Source organism: Anomaloglossus baeobatrachus, chromosome 3 (genome assembly GCF_048569485.1).
Source record: "Anomaloglossus baeobatrachus isolate aAnoBae1 chromosome 3, aAnoBae1.hap1, whole genome shotgun sequence".
Lineage (NCBI taxonomy): Eukaryota > Metazoa > Chordata > Amphibia > Anura > Aromobatidae > Anomaloglossus > Anomaloglossus baeobatrachus.
In genome coordinates this window covers 238,398,284-238,416,822 of record NC_134355.1, presented here as the reverse complement: position 1 = coordinate 238,416,822, position 18,539 = coordinate 238,398,284, and the positions used below count along the sequence as shown (strand labels likewise).

At 50.5% G+C, this 18,539-nt stretch overlaps 1 protein-coding gene across 1 annotated transcript in view; it reads right to left on the bottom strand.

Annotated features, from left to right (window-relative positions):
- Positions 1–18,539, bottom strand: part of C3H6orf118 (chromosome 3 C6orf118 homolog) — a 582,436-nt gene that overhangs the window by 80,593 nt on the left and 483,304 nt on the right. The window contains exon 8 of the mRNA XM_075339774.1: positions 7,245–7,306. Within this exon, the coding sequence (XP_075195889.1) occupies positions 7,245–7,306 (62 nt within the window). The remainder of the gene's footprint in view (positions 1–7,244; positions 7,307–18,539) is intronic.

Here is an 18,539-nt window from a genome sequence, read left to right as displayed (position 1 = left end):
TTTGCTGGTCGTCTTTTCTCCTTGTTCTTATATTTTTTATTTACCAGGACCAACGGAGCTGATCAGGCGCTACAACTATCACGGATGACCCCTGCCTCCCTCATGTTCCTCAACATGTCATTGGCACACTGGTAATGTGTAGGCAGTATTGGCCTATACCTCTCTTTGATGGATGGGTGTGCCGCTGTGGGGATGTAGTGTTGGACCCCCTTTATCCTCCCAAAATCTAACAGGTGTTTACTGAAGACCTGCTCATACTCTTGTACTACCCTGTAAACCCCCTCCTTGTGATGTGAAGGGGTGAAGTCAGTGCCTACATGTAGTTCTCGACACCACTCCTCTGGCTGATTTGATGAACTGTCACTAGCTGGTTGAGGTGCAATGTTGGGGGGTACGGTGGTTTGGATAGCGTGTACAGTGAATAGCTTAGCAACAGTGGCATATCTGGGTAGTTTAACCTCTTCTCTCTGCAATTCATCACTCTCACGGGCACTCTCCCCATTCGGACATCAATTACTCCTCTGGCTGCCAAAACTGTGGGCCAGTGTTCTGAAGGCAGGGGTTCCACCACCGCCTGATAGTCTTGTCCACGGGTACCTACTGCTGCCCTACACCAAATCATCATCTCAATCCGCGGAGGCACTACAAGAGGCGCCACATCCATCACTCGCACACCACCAATCTCTCCACTGGACAGATTCACCTGTTGCCGCTGCAGGAGGGCCTGAATTTCACGTTGCAGAGCCCTCTGCTGGCCCACTCCTGCCGTGGCAGACAGCTGTTGCAATAAATGCAGTACTTCCCCCATGCAATTTTCAATGACATTAGTTCCTAAGACCATTTTTGGATCACGATCACTAGGGTCATTCTGCACCACAATAAGTCCTTGATGTTCTAGCTCCACCTTAAGAGTCACCTCTTTAAACCCCACTTAAGTCATTGGGAGTCCATTGGCCGCAATAATAGTAAGGCCAGTGTCTGGTGGGGTGAGATCATCATCAGACCAATAACTCTTATACAGTACATAGGGTATAGTCGTTACCTGTGAGCCAGTGTCCAGAAGTGCAAACGTCGGGATCCCGTCTACGGTGAGGGAGATGATGGGGCGGCCTCTGACATACCGCTCATGCCAATCAGCTGGGCCTTGTCGATCTTCTCCTGAGGATTGGCCCTTGGCCTCAGGGGTTGCTCGTTTAAAGGACACCGACGGGAGGAGTAGTGACCAGTCTTGTTGCATCTGTAACACACGGGCTGTCAGTACCAGTTGTTGCTCCTTCTCTGCATCCAGGGGACGTCCTTAGGGCTGTCTGCGGGCTGGATGTTCTCCGCTGGCTTGGTCTTTGGCTGGAGCTGCAGAGCTTCAAGGATCCTGGCGATATCCTTGCTCAGTTGCTGAACTTGGGATGACAGGTCACTGGGAGCCCCAGGGGGTGCTGTTGGCACTGCAGGCGCTGGCAGGGCTAGTAGAGGAGGCTTTACCAATAAGTGAGAGGTGTCAGCTGGCCAGTGTGATGGTACAGAGTCACTAGCTTCCGGGGTTTGTAAGGCCTTGATGGCCCGGTCCTTTAGGACTGCGAAGTTTAAGTCCGGATGCTCCAGGGCCCACAGCCGCAGCTGCTTACGGTCCTCCACTGACACCAGCCCCTGCAGGAATTGCTCCACAAGCATTTTGTTACTCTCAGGCTTGTTGATAGACTCTATCTGCCTCAGGGTACGCAAAGCGGTTTGTAGCCTCAGGGCGTAGTCTCTGATGCTGTCCTGTGGACGCTGCTAGCAATTGTAAAACTGTATCCTTAGCTCCGCTTAAGTGTGGGTCTCAAAGGCTACTTGCAGCTTGTCAAAGATGGCGGCTACCGAGACCCGGTCCTCATCAGTCCAGGTTTCTACTTCTTGCTCAGCGGTGGCGGTCAGCTGTCTGAGCACCACTGACGCGCGCTGCTTGCCAGTCATGGCGTACATATCAAGCACGGTACATATCTTCTTCTTAAATACCTGCAGGGCATCGGGTCGACCATCATACTGGGGTAGCCAGGCAGCGCCAGGCACATAAGGCAGGGTGATCGGCATAACCTGGGTAACTGCCAGAACCGCAGGCTCCACTGCTCCTGCGACTGGAGCGGGGCTTGCCGCTTCTCCATCATCCTGCACCACTGCGGGAGCCACCGCTCCACCATCACCATCAGGTGCCGACATTCTTCCGGTCTTTCCCCCTTGGTTTTTCGACAGTAGTCTCGCGGGACCCACTGTCCTTTTCGCTTCCTGTCTTGGGAGTCACAGGCTTCCGCCAGCGTTCCCAGGGGGCGGGGCTTCAACTTCGCGCCTTTTTTGAGGAAGAAGATGGTGCTGTTGTTTTGGTGGCAAAGATGGCGGGCAAGATGGTGGTCGTTCAAAATTTTCTTACAGTTCACAGAGTTTAAAGCAAGGCGCACGTCATCTACAGATTGGGTAGGTATCCTGTTTGTGACACCAGGTTAGGGTTGTTGTGGGCGGGGGCCACTGCCGCTCCTCTCGATGGCCTGCTCGGATCCGGGTTCGCTGCTGCGGCTTGAGTGGTGACCGGACCCGGGGCCGCACGGCCGCCCGTCCTCACAACCGTTGGAAAGGGGATATTTACAAGGGAGGTTGTCTTTAACGCCACCTGTGGGTTGCGGTGAAGGATGTTGGCACTGCCGCTGCCTGTTGATGGGGGCACCCGGGGCTGATGGAGCAGGACAGCAAGCTGGAATCCCCTCCACGTGGGTAGGGGAGGTGTAGTCCCGGGGCCCGGGGATGGAACACGGGAGTGATGGCTGCTGGAGGTGGCGCGTTGGACCGGACCGGGAGACAGTCGTGTACTCACAGTTCAATAACTTCACACAAGTCCAGTAGTAAACCAAGTTGTCAGTGGCCAGCCGCCTTTGGAGGGTGCATTCGGGTCCCGCACCCAGGTTGATGAGCAGATAACCCTTCCTCCTGCACTTCGTGTTTCCTTCTCTTTTGGACAACTTTGCATGGAACGGAGAAGTCCACTCCCAGTTCTATTTGTGTTGGGAGCTGTGGCCCGCGAAAGCTGACCCTTGGGATTTCAGTGGGTTCTTGGCGGACACCCTATCCCTTGCGTTGGGCTTCCGTTTCGCTCTATTTGGGCAGTAAATTGGGACAATGTCTGGAACCTTGTCCCCGGCTGGTTAATTGGAGAGGGGCTTGTAACCTTCATCGCCCTAGGGTCCAGGCACCCCGACTGTGCACGGCCTCCGGACCGGATTCCTGCTGTCGGTACCGGCGTGCTATAACCCTGCCCCGGTCCACTTTAGGTCTCCCATGAGTGGATCTCTGCCGCCTGTGGCTCTGCTCACCATCTGCCACCTAGCCAAGTAGTCCAAGGGCCACTACCCCAAACTACCACTGCTATCAACTTGACTGCTGTCAAGACTGGACTCAAGTCGACTCAACTCAACTCAACTCATATGTTCACCGGTGTGCGGGACCCGAGCACACCCATCCGGAGGCTCCCAGTATCTGGCACTTGGTTTACTATCTTGACTCTGTGTGACTTTATTCAAAATAGTGAGTACACCGGTGTCATCCAATCCAACTGCAGACTGCGTATCTGCACATTCCACCTACTCCCTGGGCCCCGGGACAACACCTCCCCTACCCATGGAGGGGATACCATCCTGCTGCCCTGCTCCATCAGCCCCGGGCACCCCATACCAAGGCAGCGGCGGTGTCACCAACCATCACTGCAACCCACGGGTGGTGTCACTGACAAACTCTCTCCTGTAAGTAACCCCCTTATTCAGTTGTGGGCGATGGCCTGCTGCTCGGGCCCGGGTGCGGCTGCCACTCGAGCCACAGCAACCGCCCGGATCCGAGCGCCTCGAGAAGCCCCCTGCTGTGGTCTGTGCCCTGCCCGCAACACCTGCGCAAGACCTCAATGCCGGCTAGTGTGGATGACGTAGGATGCGTCATGCACCCAAGCTTCAGAAGAAGGAGGACAAAGATGGCCGAAAGAGGAGGAACCAATACCGGAGAATGGAGACACCCGTCCGACCAGTCTGCACTGCACCGCCCCCTTAGGTGAGTATTATAAACTGATTTTTACGTTCTACACAGCGGCCTAGGCTCTTATATACAGCATTCTAACATCCTGTATATAAGAGCCCACTGGTGGTGGCCAGAGCTGATAGACCCCAAATCTGGTGACAGGTTCCCTTTAAAAGCATGAACAAATCCCAAATGACAGCCTCCGCAAAAGTGTGATAACCTACTGTAGTACAATACCCATATACAGTTAATGTGCATAACAATTCAATACATGGAATAAATATGTGAAGTGCCACACAACTAGCACAGAGACATACGTATAGCTAAATTCATCTTATTCTATAATAAACCTGATATGGGCACTGCAAAGAAGGACACCTCACGGGTGCCCGGTTCTGTGACCCTGGGGGTCACTTAAAAAAGGGGAAAAAAAATCAGGGGAAGTAAAAAAATATAAAATGTTTTTCGTGACGCCACTTGCGGTATGTGGCTATATGGAGAAAGCTACCGCTACAAAGTCTCTCACTGCTGGGGCTGGTGGTGTTAAGCAGCTTGGGTGTTATGGCTCTCCACAAGTAGAGCTAGGCCCCAGGGGAGGATGATGGTGGTTGTAATATCGTGAAGTTGGTGATGCAGAGATGGCAGCTCTCACAGCTCTCTGACTGGTAGAAGATGCTGCCTGGCCACTCCCCCCTTTACAGCAGAGGTTGCGCTGTGTGCAGTGTGGGTGAGTCGGACTCTGCACCTCTGTGTTGGCGCCTGTAGCTATACAAACAGTGCAGGACCCCCCTTAATCAGCTGCTTTGTGAAGGCCCTGTTGCAAGCCCGCCCATGCTGAAAGGGAGGAAAGTAAAAGTACACACACCGCGGCCAGCCATCCGGGCCTCTTTAGGTCATGGGACCCGTAGCAGCCGCGTGGTCTGCCTCTATTGACGGTATGCCACAGGTGGAAAATAAAGCCTATGGAGTCAGTGTTTGTGAAAAAATTGTACATGATGGAATTTTTTCAATAGAATGGGGGCATAGATTGACGAGTTAAATGCTGCTTTCAGAGTTTGCATTTAACAGGTTAACAATTGCAGGCAGCATTTTACTCCACCCAGGATTGTAAGAGGCAGGTCCTGATGCAATATACAGCCATCACCTGCCGAGTATGGGCAGAGCTCACTGCATGAGCCTACACCATACACCGGCTTCCGATTTATGCCGTATATGTACAGCGGATGTCAAGAAAGGATTAACAGATTTGGATCTCACTAGCCAGATTTGAAAGTAGTAAAGTGTGTTTTATTTCATATACAGTGTGTCCACCCATATCCTGTCCACTCATATCCTGTCCACCGCCATTAACTTGAGAACGGCGGCAGCTATAGGCATACAAGTGGTGTCTAGGTATAGTAAAGTACCCATGCGCTATGTAATGAAACCACCTATAGCACCACCTTGTGGAAAACAACGGAGATAGCATTTTCATCTCGAAAACAGAACGAGATAGAGAAAAAAAGGGAATTACAAAGTTGTGGGGCATCAATTCAATACGAATCGACACCTTGCATACAGAAATGCTATGATTAGAACGTGTAAAACTCACAAGGCTGCGGACGTGAAGCGATACCTCATGGAGATCTTCCTACAAGTCATTGGGTATGGTGACTGCGTGGAGTGAGCTCCACGCTCACCTGACTTGACCCCGTTGGACTTCTTTCTGTGAGGTCACATCAAACAGCAGGTGTATGCGACCTCTCCACCAAGATTGCAGGACCTACGACGACGTATCACAGATGCTTGTGCAAATGTGTCACCTACCATATTACACAACGTGCAGCAAGATACAGTATGCTGTCCAGAGTCCAGATGTGCATTGCAGCTGACGGTGGCCACTTTGAGCATCAAAGTTAAATGAGTGCCATATACGTGACCAGCATTCAATGTTTTGGGGGGTATGGGTTTCATATCATAGCATTTCTGTATGCAAGGTGTTGATTCTTATTGAATTGATGATGCCCTACAACTTTGTAATTCACTTTTTTACTCTATCTAGTTCCGTTTTCGAGAAAAAAAATGCTAACTCCGTTGTTTTCCATCAGGTGGCGCTATAGGTGGTTTCATTGCGTAGCGTATGGCTAATTTACTATACCTAGACACCACTTCTATGCCTATAGCTGCCGCCGTTCTCAAGTTAATGGCGGTGGACAGGATATGGGTGGACACACTGTATATGTGAAACAGGTGAGCGAAGATAGCCTGCGGCCATTTCACGTAATGAGTGCTTTCTTTAGGTATCACGAATGCTCGTAGAATGTGACTGTTAAAGGGTGGTCGGAGGCCTTGTTAGTTATGGCAGAGCCTGCTGCCCGGTGTTCTTCCTCTGCACCCCAACTGCCACTTTAGTGCAATAAAGTAATAAGTATACTTTTTCTTATTGCGTCATAAGCACTGACACTGTCACAGGTTCTTTCAACCAAACTTCTTTACTTGTCAACTTCAACAACAGTTTTTGATCTTGCCTTAGGCGGGCACAATCTTGTTCTCCAAAGGGGTTACCTTCTCCAAAGGGGTTACCATTAGCAACGGATAATTTGTACATTTTAATGACCAACCACTTCCCAGGTACTCGGCTCCTGTTGGGGTCCTTTAGCTCCTCATTCTCTCCTTCAGTTTCACTATCCACGGCAGAAACAACCGTTTTTCTGGTCAGTCAAGGAATACTCTTCTCTGAAGGGCTCACTGACCTTCCGCTGACTGAGGGGCGTCGTTAGGTATCCGCCAGGGAACGGCCACCACCCGGGCGCACTGAATGTCTGGCATATGGATTCAACCCAGAAGGTCACGCCAAATTTAAGTTATTGGAGTTTTCATCCACCACGTCTCTCACAGATGCAGTCTGTTGCTCTCCCTCAAGGACTCTCCCCACTCTGACTTCTTAACCATTTTTTTTTCAAACAAGCCCCTCCCCTTAACTAATTCCCTCCAGCCTGGGAGTACCAGGGAAGCAGCTTACACATTGTGGCCATCTAGTGGGCGTTTAAAAACATTGCACAATAACATGAACTTCAAACATTGCATTTCATGCACATAGTAGATTTGCAGGTCTGGGACAGCCGAGCCTTACACCCCCTTACACAACAATGATATAACGAAAAAAAAAAAAAATGGACTGTCCTAAATGCAAACAATAGGTACATTCTTTAAACATATTGATTTAATTACGTACTTACTCTTGTTTATCTAAAGTCAGTTTCTGCTTCATCAGCACTCGTTTTATTTCAAAATCAAGATCCTGCAAAGAATCATAGTGTTGTTATAGCATGCATACATTGCTCGAGTATTACAATGATAGACTTGAATTCAGACAAGCACAATTAGAGAATTAAGACCTAAGACACCCGGCATGAAAATCGGAGTGAGTGGAATGCAACAAAACATCGCATTCCACTCGGACCAATATTAGCCTATGTGTCAGCACTCATGAGCGATTATTTTCTCAGCCCTAATCGGACCAAGAAAACAATCACAGCATGCTGCGAGTGTAATGTGATCCTTGTTTCTCTTACACCCATTCAAGTCTATGGGGCGAGAAAAAAAATCGCACTGCACTCGCAGACACCGGTGTAATGCGAGTGAAGTGCGAGAATCGCAATAGTCGGCAACGGAGGAGAAAGGGAGATAAATCCCTCCCTCTACTCCGCAGCGCTGGCCCGCCACTCCTCAGAGCTGGCCCTCCCCTCCTCAGCGCTTGCCCGCCTCTCGCAGCTGTGGTTCGTTGCATGATCGGACCTCAGTCGCAGTGACACTCGCATGACACTAGGCTCCTGCTGTGCTGCCAGCGTGAGCCAAGTGTCATGCGAGGATCGCAATAGTCCCTGTGTGGCCCTGGCCTTATGTAAGTACTATTTTTTTTATACTTTTTTTTTATTTTAATATTGATGTAGCACTATCATATTTTAATTTTTTGTGCAACCAGTGAACTTTTTTTAGGTTTCATTGCAAAGTATGCATACAGTATAAGACCAAAAGTATTAAGACACCTGTACTTTATAACTGCAAAAGCTTTTATGGCATTGTGAAGTGATGAGTAATATGCCGCTGACCGTCACCCATCATTAACCATTTGTGTAGTGCCCCTGAGACCCTCAGGGCACTACAGGGAGCTGCATCCTCTTAGGGATGCAGGACTTACCCACTGGGATCTGGAGTACCAGTGCCGATTCCATCAAAATACAATCTAAATCCTAGTTCTCCTCTCCACACTGAGCATAGAGGGTTAACCATGTAAGGGTATTGTCACCATGGGAACGAGTCCCTGGGTATAGCTAGCGTGGTGGAAGGGGTCAGCAGTCAGTCAGTAGTCGGGAGTTGGTAGCACACAGGAAAGGTGTGCGGACATGCCTGAGCTGGGTCCGTGTAAAGGTGACCCCAGGGCACAAGAGAGAGGTCGCCAGAACGGGTACCGAGATACCGCTGGGACCGGAGAACGAACGGGATACAGGGCCCTAGGTCAAGCGCAAGTTTTAAACTGTTTGGCAAATACCTGCCCGGTGAGGACACCTTCACAGACTTCATCGAACCAAATAATCCGGGGGCATCAGCAGTAAACTAGGATCGGGGTTTGGACACCTACCTCCCCGCAGGGTCCGCACTGCCCACCGTACGGAGGAGACTGTATCCCAAAAGGGGCAGTCGGGGTACCCAAACACTCCATGCTATGGGGACTCAATCTACAGAGAGTGCCGGGGACAGAGCAACCTGGGTCACTACATTGGCACTGATACTCATGGGACCAGAACCAGCAAGCCGATGGTCCATGTGAGTAGAGACTGTTAAAAATGAACCTGGTGTGCTCTCCATCATTATACACCATACATCTACCTGCAGAGGGCCTACCACCATAGCTGCCACTACCACCATTCCTGGGAGTACCCATGTTGCGCAGCGGTGGTTCTCCATTCTTAACCGCAACTTGCAGGTGGAGTCTCGAAAATTAACTCTATTATCCCCTGTAAATACCCCATTTTATTAAGCATCCCCAGGGCATGGGAGCGGACAACAGCCACCAGAGTGACATTACCATTTGTTACTGCCCGGGACCGAGTACCCCCTTGTTACGTCACCGCCGGAGTCTGCTCCAGCGACTTCTGCTCCTATCGCCAGGCGACGTCGTGTTCCTGCCGTGGATGATGCTGGTGATGGGAGAGAAGTCGATGCCAGCGGCACCAGTGGGCGCAGGCTCCGATCATCCACTGGGCTGGGTTAGCTTGGGATCTGCAGTACCGCTGGCTGTGGGTGGCATGTGTCTTCCAGCTGAAGTTGCCAGCGTTCGGCTGCGGCCAATGGGAAGACACCACACCCTTCTTATTTCCCCTCCTGTCACATGATCACTGCCAGATATAGTTCTGATTTTCCTGGCTCCTGTTACATCCTATTCTGTTGGTGATTCCTGTGTTGACTTCTGCGTGTTTTTGACTACCCTTCTGCCTACTGTTTTTGTACCTTGCTGCCCGACCCGGATCTGACCTCTGCTACGTTTGCTGACTAAGTCACTGCCTGCCGATTCTGTCCCTGTTCCGCAATTCCTGGTTTGACCCTGCCTGACTACTACTCTCATCGGACTGCAGCCTTCCACAGGTAGTGATCTCCAGGGTCCTGTGTAATTCCAAATCCCTGTACAGCCCATCTGAGTCTGTGGATCCAGGCAGGCGTTACATTATATGTGGCCTTCTAACCAGGAGAGAAAAAAAAATGGATTCTCTCCATGCTGTGCTAAATCAGGTGCACACCCTTTCTGGCCTTGTATATGGACTGACACAGCAAGTGCAGGATCTCGGGTCTGCTCAGATCCAAGCCCCCGCTGCAGGACCTACCTCAGCATGTCCAGAGTCCCGTCGACTGCAAGGGAGCAGATCACATGGTGGAGTGCCTGAATCAGAGAGGCAATTGCTTCCAAGGCAGCAGCACCACCTGAGCGGACCCCAGGATACCTGCTCAGGTGCCCAGGTACTTCCTGCAGACCCTATGAGGTTAATGTTACCTGTCTCATTGTCTCACCAGGGAAAATCTGTACGGCTGAAGGCCTTTGTTGATTGTGGCTCTGCTGCTAATTTTATAGACACTATTGTAGCAAAAGAGCTGGGTTTGACTTTGCTAAAGTTAAATGCACCTATTAGAATATCTGCTATTGATAGCACCCCTCTCACTTAGGGTGTGGTTACTTTTGTAACTCCAGAGATCTCCATGCTTGTTGGTGCTCTGCATGTAGAATCCGTGTCATTTTTTGTTCTTGAGAATCTGATGTCAGCAGTGGTATTGGGCATGCCATGGCTGCGTAAACATAACCCGGTCATAGATTGGCATCAGGGTGAGATTGTGCGCTGGAGCCCTGAGTGTCAGGAGACGTGCATGTCTTTAACTGTGAACCTGACTAGAGCTGAACCTATCTTCATACCTTATGCATTCAGGGAATTTGCTGATGTGTTTTCTGTATCTGAATCTGAAAAATTACCTCCGCACAGAGATTATGACTGCCCCATAGATTTGGTCCCCAATTCCCGACTCCCCAAGGGTAAAATGTATAATCTTTCTGGTCCGGAGCGTCAGGCCATGAAAGATTATATAGCAGACAGTCTGTAGAGAGGGTTCATCAGACCATCCAGGTCACCAGTCGGCGCTGGATTCTTTTTTGTTGATCAGAAAGATGGTGGCCTCAGACCTTGTATTGACTACCGTGAACTGAATGCTATTACTGTAAAGAATCAGTACCCTCTGCCACTCATCCCCGATCTGTTTAACCAGCTCATAGGAGCCCGGTGGTTCAACAAGCTGGATCTCAGGGGTGCATATAACCTCATCCGTATCAGAAAAGGGGATGAGTGGAAAACTGCATTTAATACTCCAGAGGGACACTATGAGTACCTAGTAATGCCTTTTGGATTAAGTAATGCGCCGGCTGTGTTCCAGAACTTTGTTAATGACATTTTCAGAGATATTTGTGGTCAATATGTGGTGGTCTATCTGGATGATATCCTGATTTATTCTCCTGATGCTACGTCACATGTCCAACATGTATGCACTGTACTCCAGAGACTCAGAGAGAACTCCCTATTTGCTAAATATGAGAAATGTGGGTTTTTTGAGGCAGAGGTTAATTTCCTGTTTAGCTGAAGTTGCCAGCGTTCGGCTGCGGCCAATGGGAAGACACCACACCCTTCTTATTTCCCCTCCTGTCACATGATCACTGCCAGATATAGTTCTGATTTTCCTGGCTCCTGTTACGTCCTATTCTGTTGGTGATTCCTGTGTTGACTTCTGCGTGTTTTTGACTATCCTTCTGCCTACTGTTTTTGTACCTTGCTGCCCGACCCGGATCTGACCTCTGCTACGTTTGCTGACTACGTCACTGCCTGCCGATTCTGTCCCTGTTCCGCAATTCCTGGTTTGACCCTGCCTGACTACTACTCTCATCGGACTGCAGCCTTCCACAGGTAGTGATCTCCAGGGTCCTGTGTAATTCCAAATCCCTGTATAGGGGTTAAAGGGTTTCAGGGTTCTGGGGGTCCTACTTGGTGAGTGGCTTCCCTTTAGCCCCCTTTACAGCCCATCTGAGTCTGTAGATCCAGGCAGGCGTTACACCCCTTCCCTGGGTGACACATTTGCATGACACATTTGTGACGCCCTGGACTAGCCAGGTAGTCACAGATAGCGCCCTGCACAACACCAGTCGCTCACTAGGTAACACCAGCCAAACCATAAACCCTAGTCACCTCCCGCAGAGTTTGATGGACACACCAGGGGGTGGAGCCAGTCGGTTGGCCACGCCCACCGAGGAGTTCAGAGGGCCTGAGGCAGGAAAAGAGAGTCAGTCGAAAGTCAGTTTGAAGTGAGTTCAGTTCAGTTAGAGAGTTGAGTGAGGAGAGTGGAGTGAAGGAGTCTGACAGGTGCTGGGGTTGGAGCTTTGGTACCTTGGCTAGGAGGCATACGGTGGCCTTAGCCTGCAGGAGCCGGGAAGACGGCTCGGTGGAACCGTGGTGGACCGGGAAAGGGTAGTGGCCCGCCGGTACCGACCCGGGGAACCGAATCGGAAACTGGAGCACACAGGGGGTTACTCAGACCCTGAAACAAGGTCCAGAAGCCACTGGACTGAGTTAATCGACTGATTGCGGTCTGGACCTTAGGTCCTTTCCCACCCAAGTCCCGACTGAAGACAACAGCCCACCGAGGGGGATAGAAAGCCACTGCACAGGCAGAGAGATCCCACGGGCCAGCGTCTGCGGGCAAACGGGCTCCTCTGACATATACAAAGCCGGGGAGCGGATACCCGTTGCTGAAGCACAGGCAGTCTACACATACACTACACGGTGCAGGAGAAAGGAAAAGACCACCAGACCGGGATTGGGACTAATCCTACTAATTAAATCACAAGACTAACTTTTTTTTTTTCCCTTTGTTAACCCCTCCGTGGGCATGGGGAAGGTGTCGCGGGGCTCGGTGATGGCAGGCTGGGGACCCGCAAGAAGAAAAGGGGCACAACGTACTCACACAGTCCAGAGATGCTGACACTGACACGAGAAGTCTTGAATGCCCTGCAGCCTTAGTTCGAACACGCTGGGTCTGTGCCCTTTTGGCGTTCCTGGTTGGTCTGAAGCCTTGTCCCTTGGCACTGTGTTTACACTTGGTGGATCCCTTTCGCCTAAAACTACTCGGGTCCCGCTGACCTGCGTGGCTAGCAGAATGAGCTTGCTCTCAGGGTTCAACCTTGGGATTTTCTGGACAGTTTTGGGAAGTCCTATCCCTTCGTTGCGCTAGTACCCCGATTTTGGAGCGGGTGGAGAGCGGTTCATGAAGATTCCGTCCTCGTCGGGTGAATTACTGGGCTGCATAAAGCTACTTCCCAGCCTAGGGTCTGCGTACCCCGTCATGCCCTGGCCTCTGCCCGGTTGTAGCACAAGGCGGCCGAACTGCCCTCTGTGGCAGTACCGTGCCCCTTGCCACTACCCCCTGCGACCGGGGTTCCAGCTCCTTCCAGGCCAGGCCAACGTCTGGCACCTTGGATGGGTACAGGAGCCCAGCTCCGCAGCGTGACCTTTCCTGTCACTGCTCACTAACACTCTCTGACTACAACTGACACTTCTGGCCCTCCTTCTACCATCCCTCCATCTGGGCGGCCCTATTCCCCTCAGGCTGCCCAATGGGTGTGGTGCAGAGTGTTCCTCAGGATTTGTGTAAACCTGTTCTTAGCAACACCAAAGGGACAGGACCCGTAACCAAGGAGGAGCGGGTACCATGCAGAAAGGCAGATTGCACGGCACCCTTGTGACGACGTGATAGGCCGGGGCGTCACACTCAGACTATAAATATTAAGTTAGATCTAGCTTAGTTAAAAGAAAAATGTTTTGGTACTATGTTAGCCAGTTGAAAAATGATTAATTGCTCTCAGTGAGAGAAACAAAATTATAATCTTGTAGCTGTGATCCCTTTTAATGGCTAACTAAAATAATAAAATAGGATGTTACAAAGCAAGCTTTTGAGACATCTCAGGTCCCTTCATCAGGCATGGTATGACAAAATATCTGAAGAAATACAAATATATATGCAAACTAGAGCAGGCTAGTCAGACCCTGGTTGTGAGGGCCCCCTTCCCCTCTGGGCTGTGCCCTGGTGCAGCTGCACTGCTGGACCGGCGATATGTCCGCAACTGATACATATTATTTCTTCTAATTCTCACATGGTCTGTAGTGTTGAGCGGACCCGAACTGTAAAAATCCGGATCCGCGCGGTTTCAGCGTCCGATCCGGGTCTGAGGGATTTTTTTTTTTTCCCTCTCTCTCTCTCTCTCTCTCCCCTCCTCTCTCTTCTCTCTCTTCTCTCTCTTCTCTCCTCTCTCTCCTCTCTCTCCCCACTGCGGATCCTCCGGACCCGGATTATTAGCAGTCCGTTCAACTCTAATGGTCTGTATTTTCTTATCCACCATCTTATGAAAATCCTTCTTTTTTTTCCCCAATACTTTTTTCATCACAGCATTTTCTATTCCTCTATTCCTATCCACTTCCTGTCACCATTTTCCTCACCCTCATAGGCGTTCTTAATTCATCTTCAGCCTTTTTTAAACCCTGCTGCTATTGCTTTGCACACACTTGGTTTTTAACCTTGAGAAAGGTGCCTGTCTGGCACTGAAACATGTTGGTGTGAATAATATCCTTGCTTATATTCTCCAAATCTCTCATACTTTCTATGAGTGCAGCTGCCACATCATAAAAATTTCCATTTTGCTAAAGTGCTAATGTGGCGCCCCTGACCTGGTCAGGCACCACTGAGTACTGCACCCATGCTGGGTGAGTGCAAACAGGTAATCCTAAAGGGGACCCCTGGGCAGACCCAGGAGGGGCGTGGCCTCCACATCCCAGCTAGTGGTGCTGTGGAGAAGCTGGAAACAAGTGAGTGCAGTGGCAGTAAAGGGAAAAGGAGCTGGAGGAAGCCAGTCTGAAGTGCAGACGCAGGGGAGCGAACACACTAGTCAGATTCTGCACGTGTAGTGTCTGCTGGCGGGGGAGTACATTGCCACACATTCAGTCTGAAAGACACCTGAAGAGAGAGAGCAGTAAGGAGTCGAATATGAGGGCTCCTGGTAATGAAATCACCCACGGGGAACAGGTCCCTAGAGTCAGACATCCATTTAGTGGTCTGCTAAATTCTGCAGGTGGTGGGACTACAGGTTCCACACCAACCAACACAGAGCCCAAGTATCAGCAGCAACGAGGGGGCCCATAAGGAGGATTGAGCCTGAAGCTATCCACCTTGGTCCATGCTGCCAGCAAACGAGCCAGAAAGGGGAGACAAGGCAGCTCCAACTTCCCTGGATGAATCCCATGGTACTTTAACCCCTTAACGACCGCAGGCCAAATAATTACGTCCTTGCGGTCATAACGTTACTGCCCGCGGTCTGCCAGCAGCATCATGCTGCGATCGGCACACATCTCAGCTGATTTTCACACCTGAGATGTGTGCCTGCTAGGCACGAGCAGAATCGTTATCTGCTCGTGCCGTTTAACCCCTTATATGGCGCTATCAATATGTGTTTTACTTACCGCCCGATACCGGAAGTCACATTATGCGATCACGGGAGTTCCGATAGTTGTCATGGTAGCACAGGGTCATGTGATGACTCCTGTACTACACCTGACTTGCTTTCACTTTCACTGTGCCAGCGGCACAGCAAAAGAGAAAGAGAGCGTATCTGCTGTTTACAGCCTTGTAGCTGTGATCAGCAGATACTGCAGAGCGATCGTATTGCTGATCGCAATAGCCCCCTAGGGGGACTAGTAAAATAAAAAAAAAAGTTAAAAAAAAGTTTTAAAAAATGAAAAAAAAACAAAAACCTAAAAGTTCAAACCACCCCCCTTTCGCCCCATTGAAAATTAAAGGGTTAAAAAAATATACACGCATTTGGTATTGCCGCGTTCAGAAACGCCCGATTTATCAAAATATAAAATCAATTAATCTGATCAGTATACGGCGTAGCGGCAAAAAAATTCCAAACGCCAAAACAACGTTTTTTTGTCGCCACAACTTTTGCGCAAAATGCAATAAGAGGCGATCAAAACGTAGCATCTGCGCAAAAATGGTACCGTTAAAAACGTCAGCTTGAGATGCAAAAAATAAGCCGTCATGGAGCCATAGATCCCGAAAAATGAGAACGCTATGGGTCACGGAATATGGCGTAAAACGTCCGCCACTTTTTTCGGACAAACTTCCAATTTTTTTTTAACCCTTTATATAAAAGTATACCTATACATGTTTGGTGTCTACGAACTCACACTGACCTGAGGCATCACACCAGTACATCAGTTTTACCATATAGTGAACACAGTGAATAAAATATCTCAAAAACCATAGTGCTATCGCACTTTTTTTGCAATTTTTCTGCATTTGGAATTTTTTTGCCGTTTTCCAGTACACTATATGGTAAAACTGATGGTTTCATTTAAAAGTACAGCTCGTTCCGCAAAAAATGAGCCCTCACATGACCATATTGACTAAAAAATAAAAAAGTTACGTCTCTCAGAAAAAGAATGGCGAAAAAAAAAACGGAAAGCAAAAAATCGGCCGGTCGTGAAGGGGTTAAGTCAGGGGTTGTCCGAAACAAGAAGTGCTAGGAAGGCGAGTCAGCAGTCACCCTTATACCAGCCGGAAGGATACCTGGTTCTCTCTCAGTATCGCCCGGGTTACCTCAAAAAACCAGCTGAACATGAGTAAACAAGTTGAAAGACATTTTTGGACTGAGACTGAGTTCTTCTGTGACCTGTGGTTCCACACAGACACACCCGAGCCCCTGGGACCAGCCTCACTCTTGGGAGGCTACCATAATACCAGACTGCAGACACCATCAGCCCCAGACGCTTGTTAAACTGCAGTGGCGGTCACCCCTCATCCTGACCGCAAAATCGAGAGTGGCATCACGACTCCTATGAAAGTGAACCTGACATCTGTTGCCAGAAGGGTCCCTACAGAGAAGTCCCCGCAGGTGACCGCTGCAGCGCTGTGGTGGGTGACTCATCTGGCGTCACGAACAGGATAGGGACTAGACCTGTTAACACAGGTGACCGTGTGCCTGGAGGTCCGATTGAAAAGTTTGAAACACCGCCAAATTGCCACCGCAGAAAGCGAGCCAAAGAAACAACAGCGGCCCACGCAAAAAGAAGTAAGTGCCCACAAAGAGGTGTGGCTGCCTCAGAAGCCTGGAGCGCTCTGGCCCCGTGAGAAAAGGAAGATGTGGGTGGATCTGACCCTAGACGGTGGGGATGTCCCAGGCTGGTGGAAAAAGAAACGAGACTGAGAGAGAACCTGGTGGACAGAAAGCAAAACGAGATGGTGTCTGCAAGCGGAGACCAGAAAGAGCCGGGATGGACAAGGACGATGACCGCCGCTGAACTGGAGGCTGAAGTCGGGAGAATGGCCGACAGGATGAAGGAGCAGAGCAGGCGGGAGATCGCCATGTGGAGGAAGGAGATGGTGCTGGCCATACGAAATCTGCAGATGCTGATGCAGCGAGGCCCGCGTGGAGGTGCCGCCCACGCCAAACTGGAGTCGTCACTGGTGATGGCTACCCTGCTGCAGGAGATGTCCGGCCTAACCCAAGGTGAGTCCCACGCTGCCCCCGCCCGATCGGGTGTGCTGACCCCGTCAACGATGTTACCGGAGGCCGACGCAATCCCTGCTGCGATCCCGGATGCGATCCCTGCTGTGATCCCTGCTGTGATCCCTGCTGCGATGTTCAGAGCGGTGCCTACGGCCAGACCAGACCAGGCCGAAACACCTTCTGCCCCTACCTGCAGACCAGAAGCGGTCACAGCGCCCCAGTCGCTGACTAGGGATGCCGCCCTTGTGCTCCTGCCAGAAGCGGCCGAAGAAGCGGCTAAACTAAAAAGAGACTTAAAAACTCGGTTCCCAACACACCTGGTGGACAAGTACCTGGTCCCCAGGCTGCCATCAAGACCTGAAGTGGTCCCAACACCCTTTATGTCAGAGAGGGGTCCACCACCCTGGCCAGCTGATGAAAGCTCATCTCCGGAGTCGCTGCCAGAGCAATCGGAGGAGTACCCAGCACCCTCAAGAAGAATGAGAGCCCTGGATGCTGAGCCCACACTTCCCAAACGACCAGAGGAGGTCGCAGCATCCCCTGCCGAGGAAGAAGACCTGACAGCCTACATGCCTAGTATGTACGTGACATGGGAGCCAGCTGAATACCAAGTGATGGTGATGAGGAGGCCAGCCCGCAGAGGACAGCGGCATGTGAGGGCAAGACACCCCCTTGTGCAGCCTACCCCTGAGAAAGAGCGAGTGGAGGCCAGGGATTTGCAAGAGAAGAAGTCCCTGCGGCAGACCGGCTTGCAGGCCAGATGTCCTCTCCACTGTGGGGTAGTGAAAGAGTTTAACCTGCGCACCGGGTATGGCTTCATCATGGAGGCCGGAGTTAAAGAAGGCATCTTTGTCTTCAGGAGAGATGTGCAGTCGCACCTGCCAAGAGGTCACCCTGGTCGTGACTTACACATGGGGGATGTGGTCAAATTCATCAGGCACAAGGGTGAAAGAGGTTGGCTTGCCCTGGATGTGGTGCCCCGCCCAAAAAGCCCAAGCTACTTCCCTACAGCTTCCACCAGGTCCCCAGAGTTACCGCCACTAGGGGATGCTAAAAATGTAGAAGTGGATACTGAAGATGCTGATGGAGCTCAACATGAAGAAGCACATGAAGATAATGCTGAAAATGTTGGTGATGAAATACATGCTGAAAATACTAAAGATGCTCAGAATGCAGAAATACGTGATGAAGATGTAAAAAACCTCCAGGTATCAGAGCCCTGAAAGCAAGAGCCCTGGCCTTAGGAGAAAGTCAGTGTAGGCAGAATGTTTTTGACAATGTTGGTTACCAGTTGAAGCAACGTTTACCTGTGTAAGAATGCGCCCGCAAGGACTGTTGCGAGAAATTTGCTGCTAAAATGTGTTGCACCAGGTTAGTGTGCACT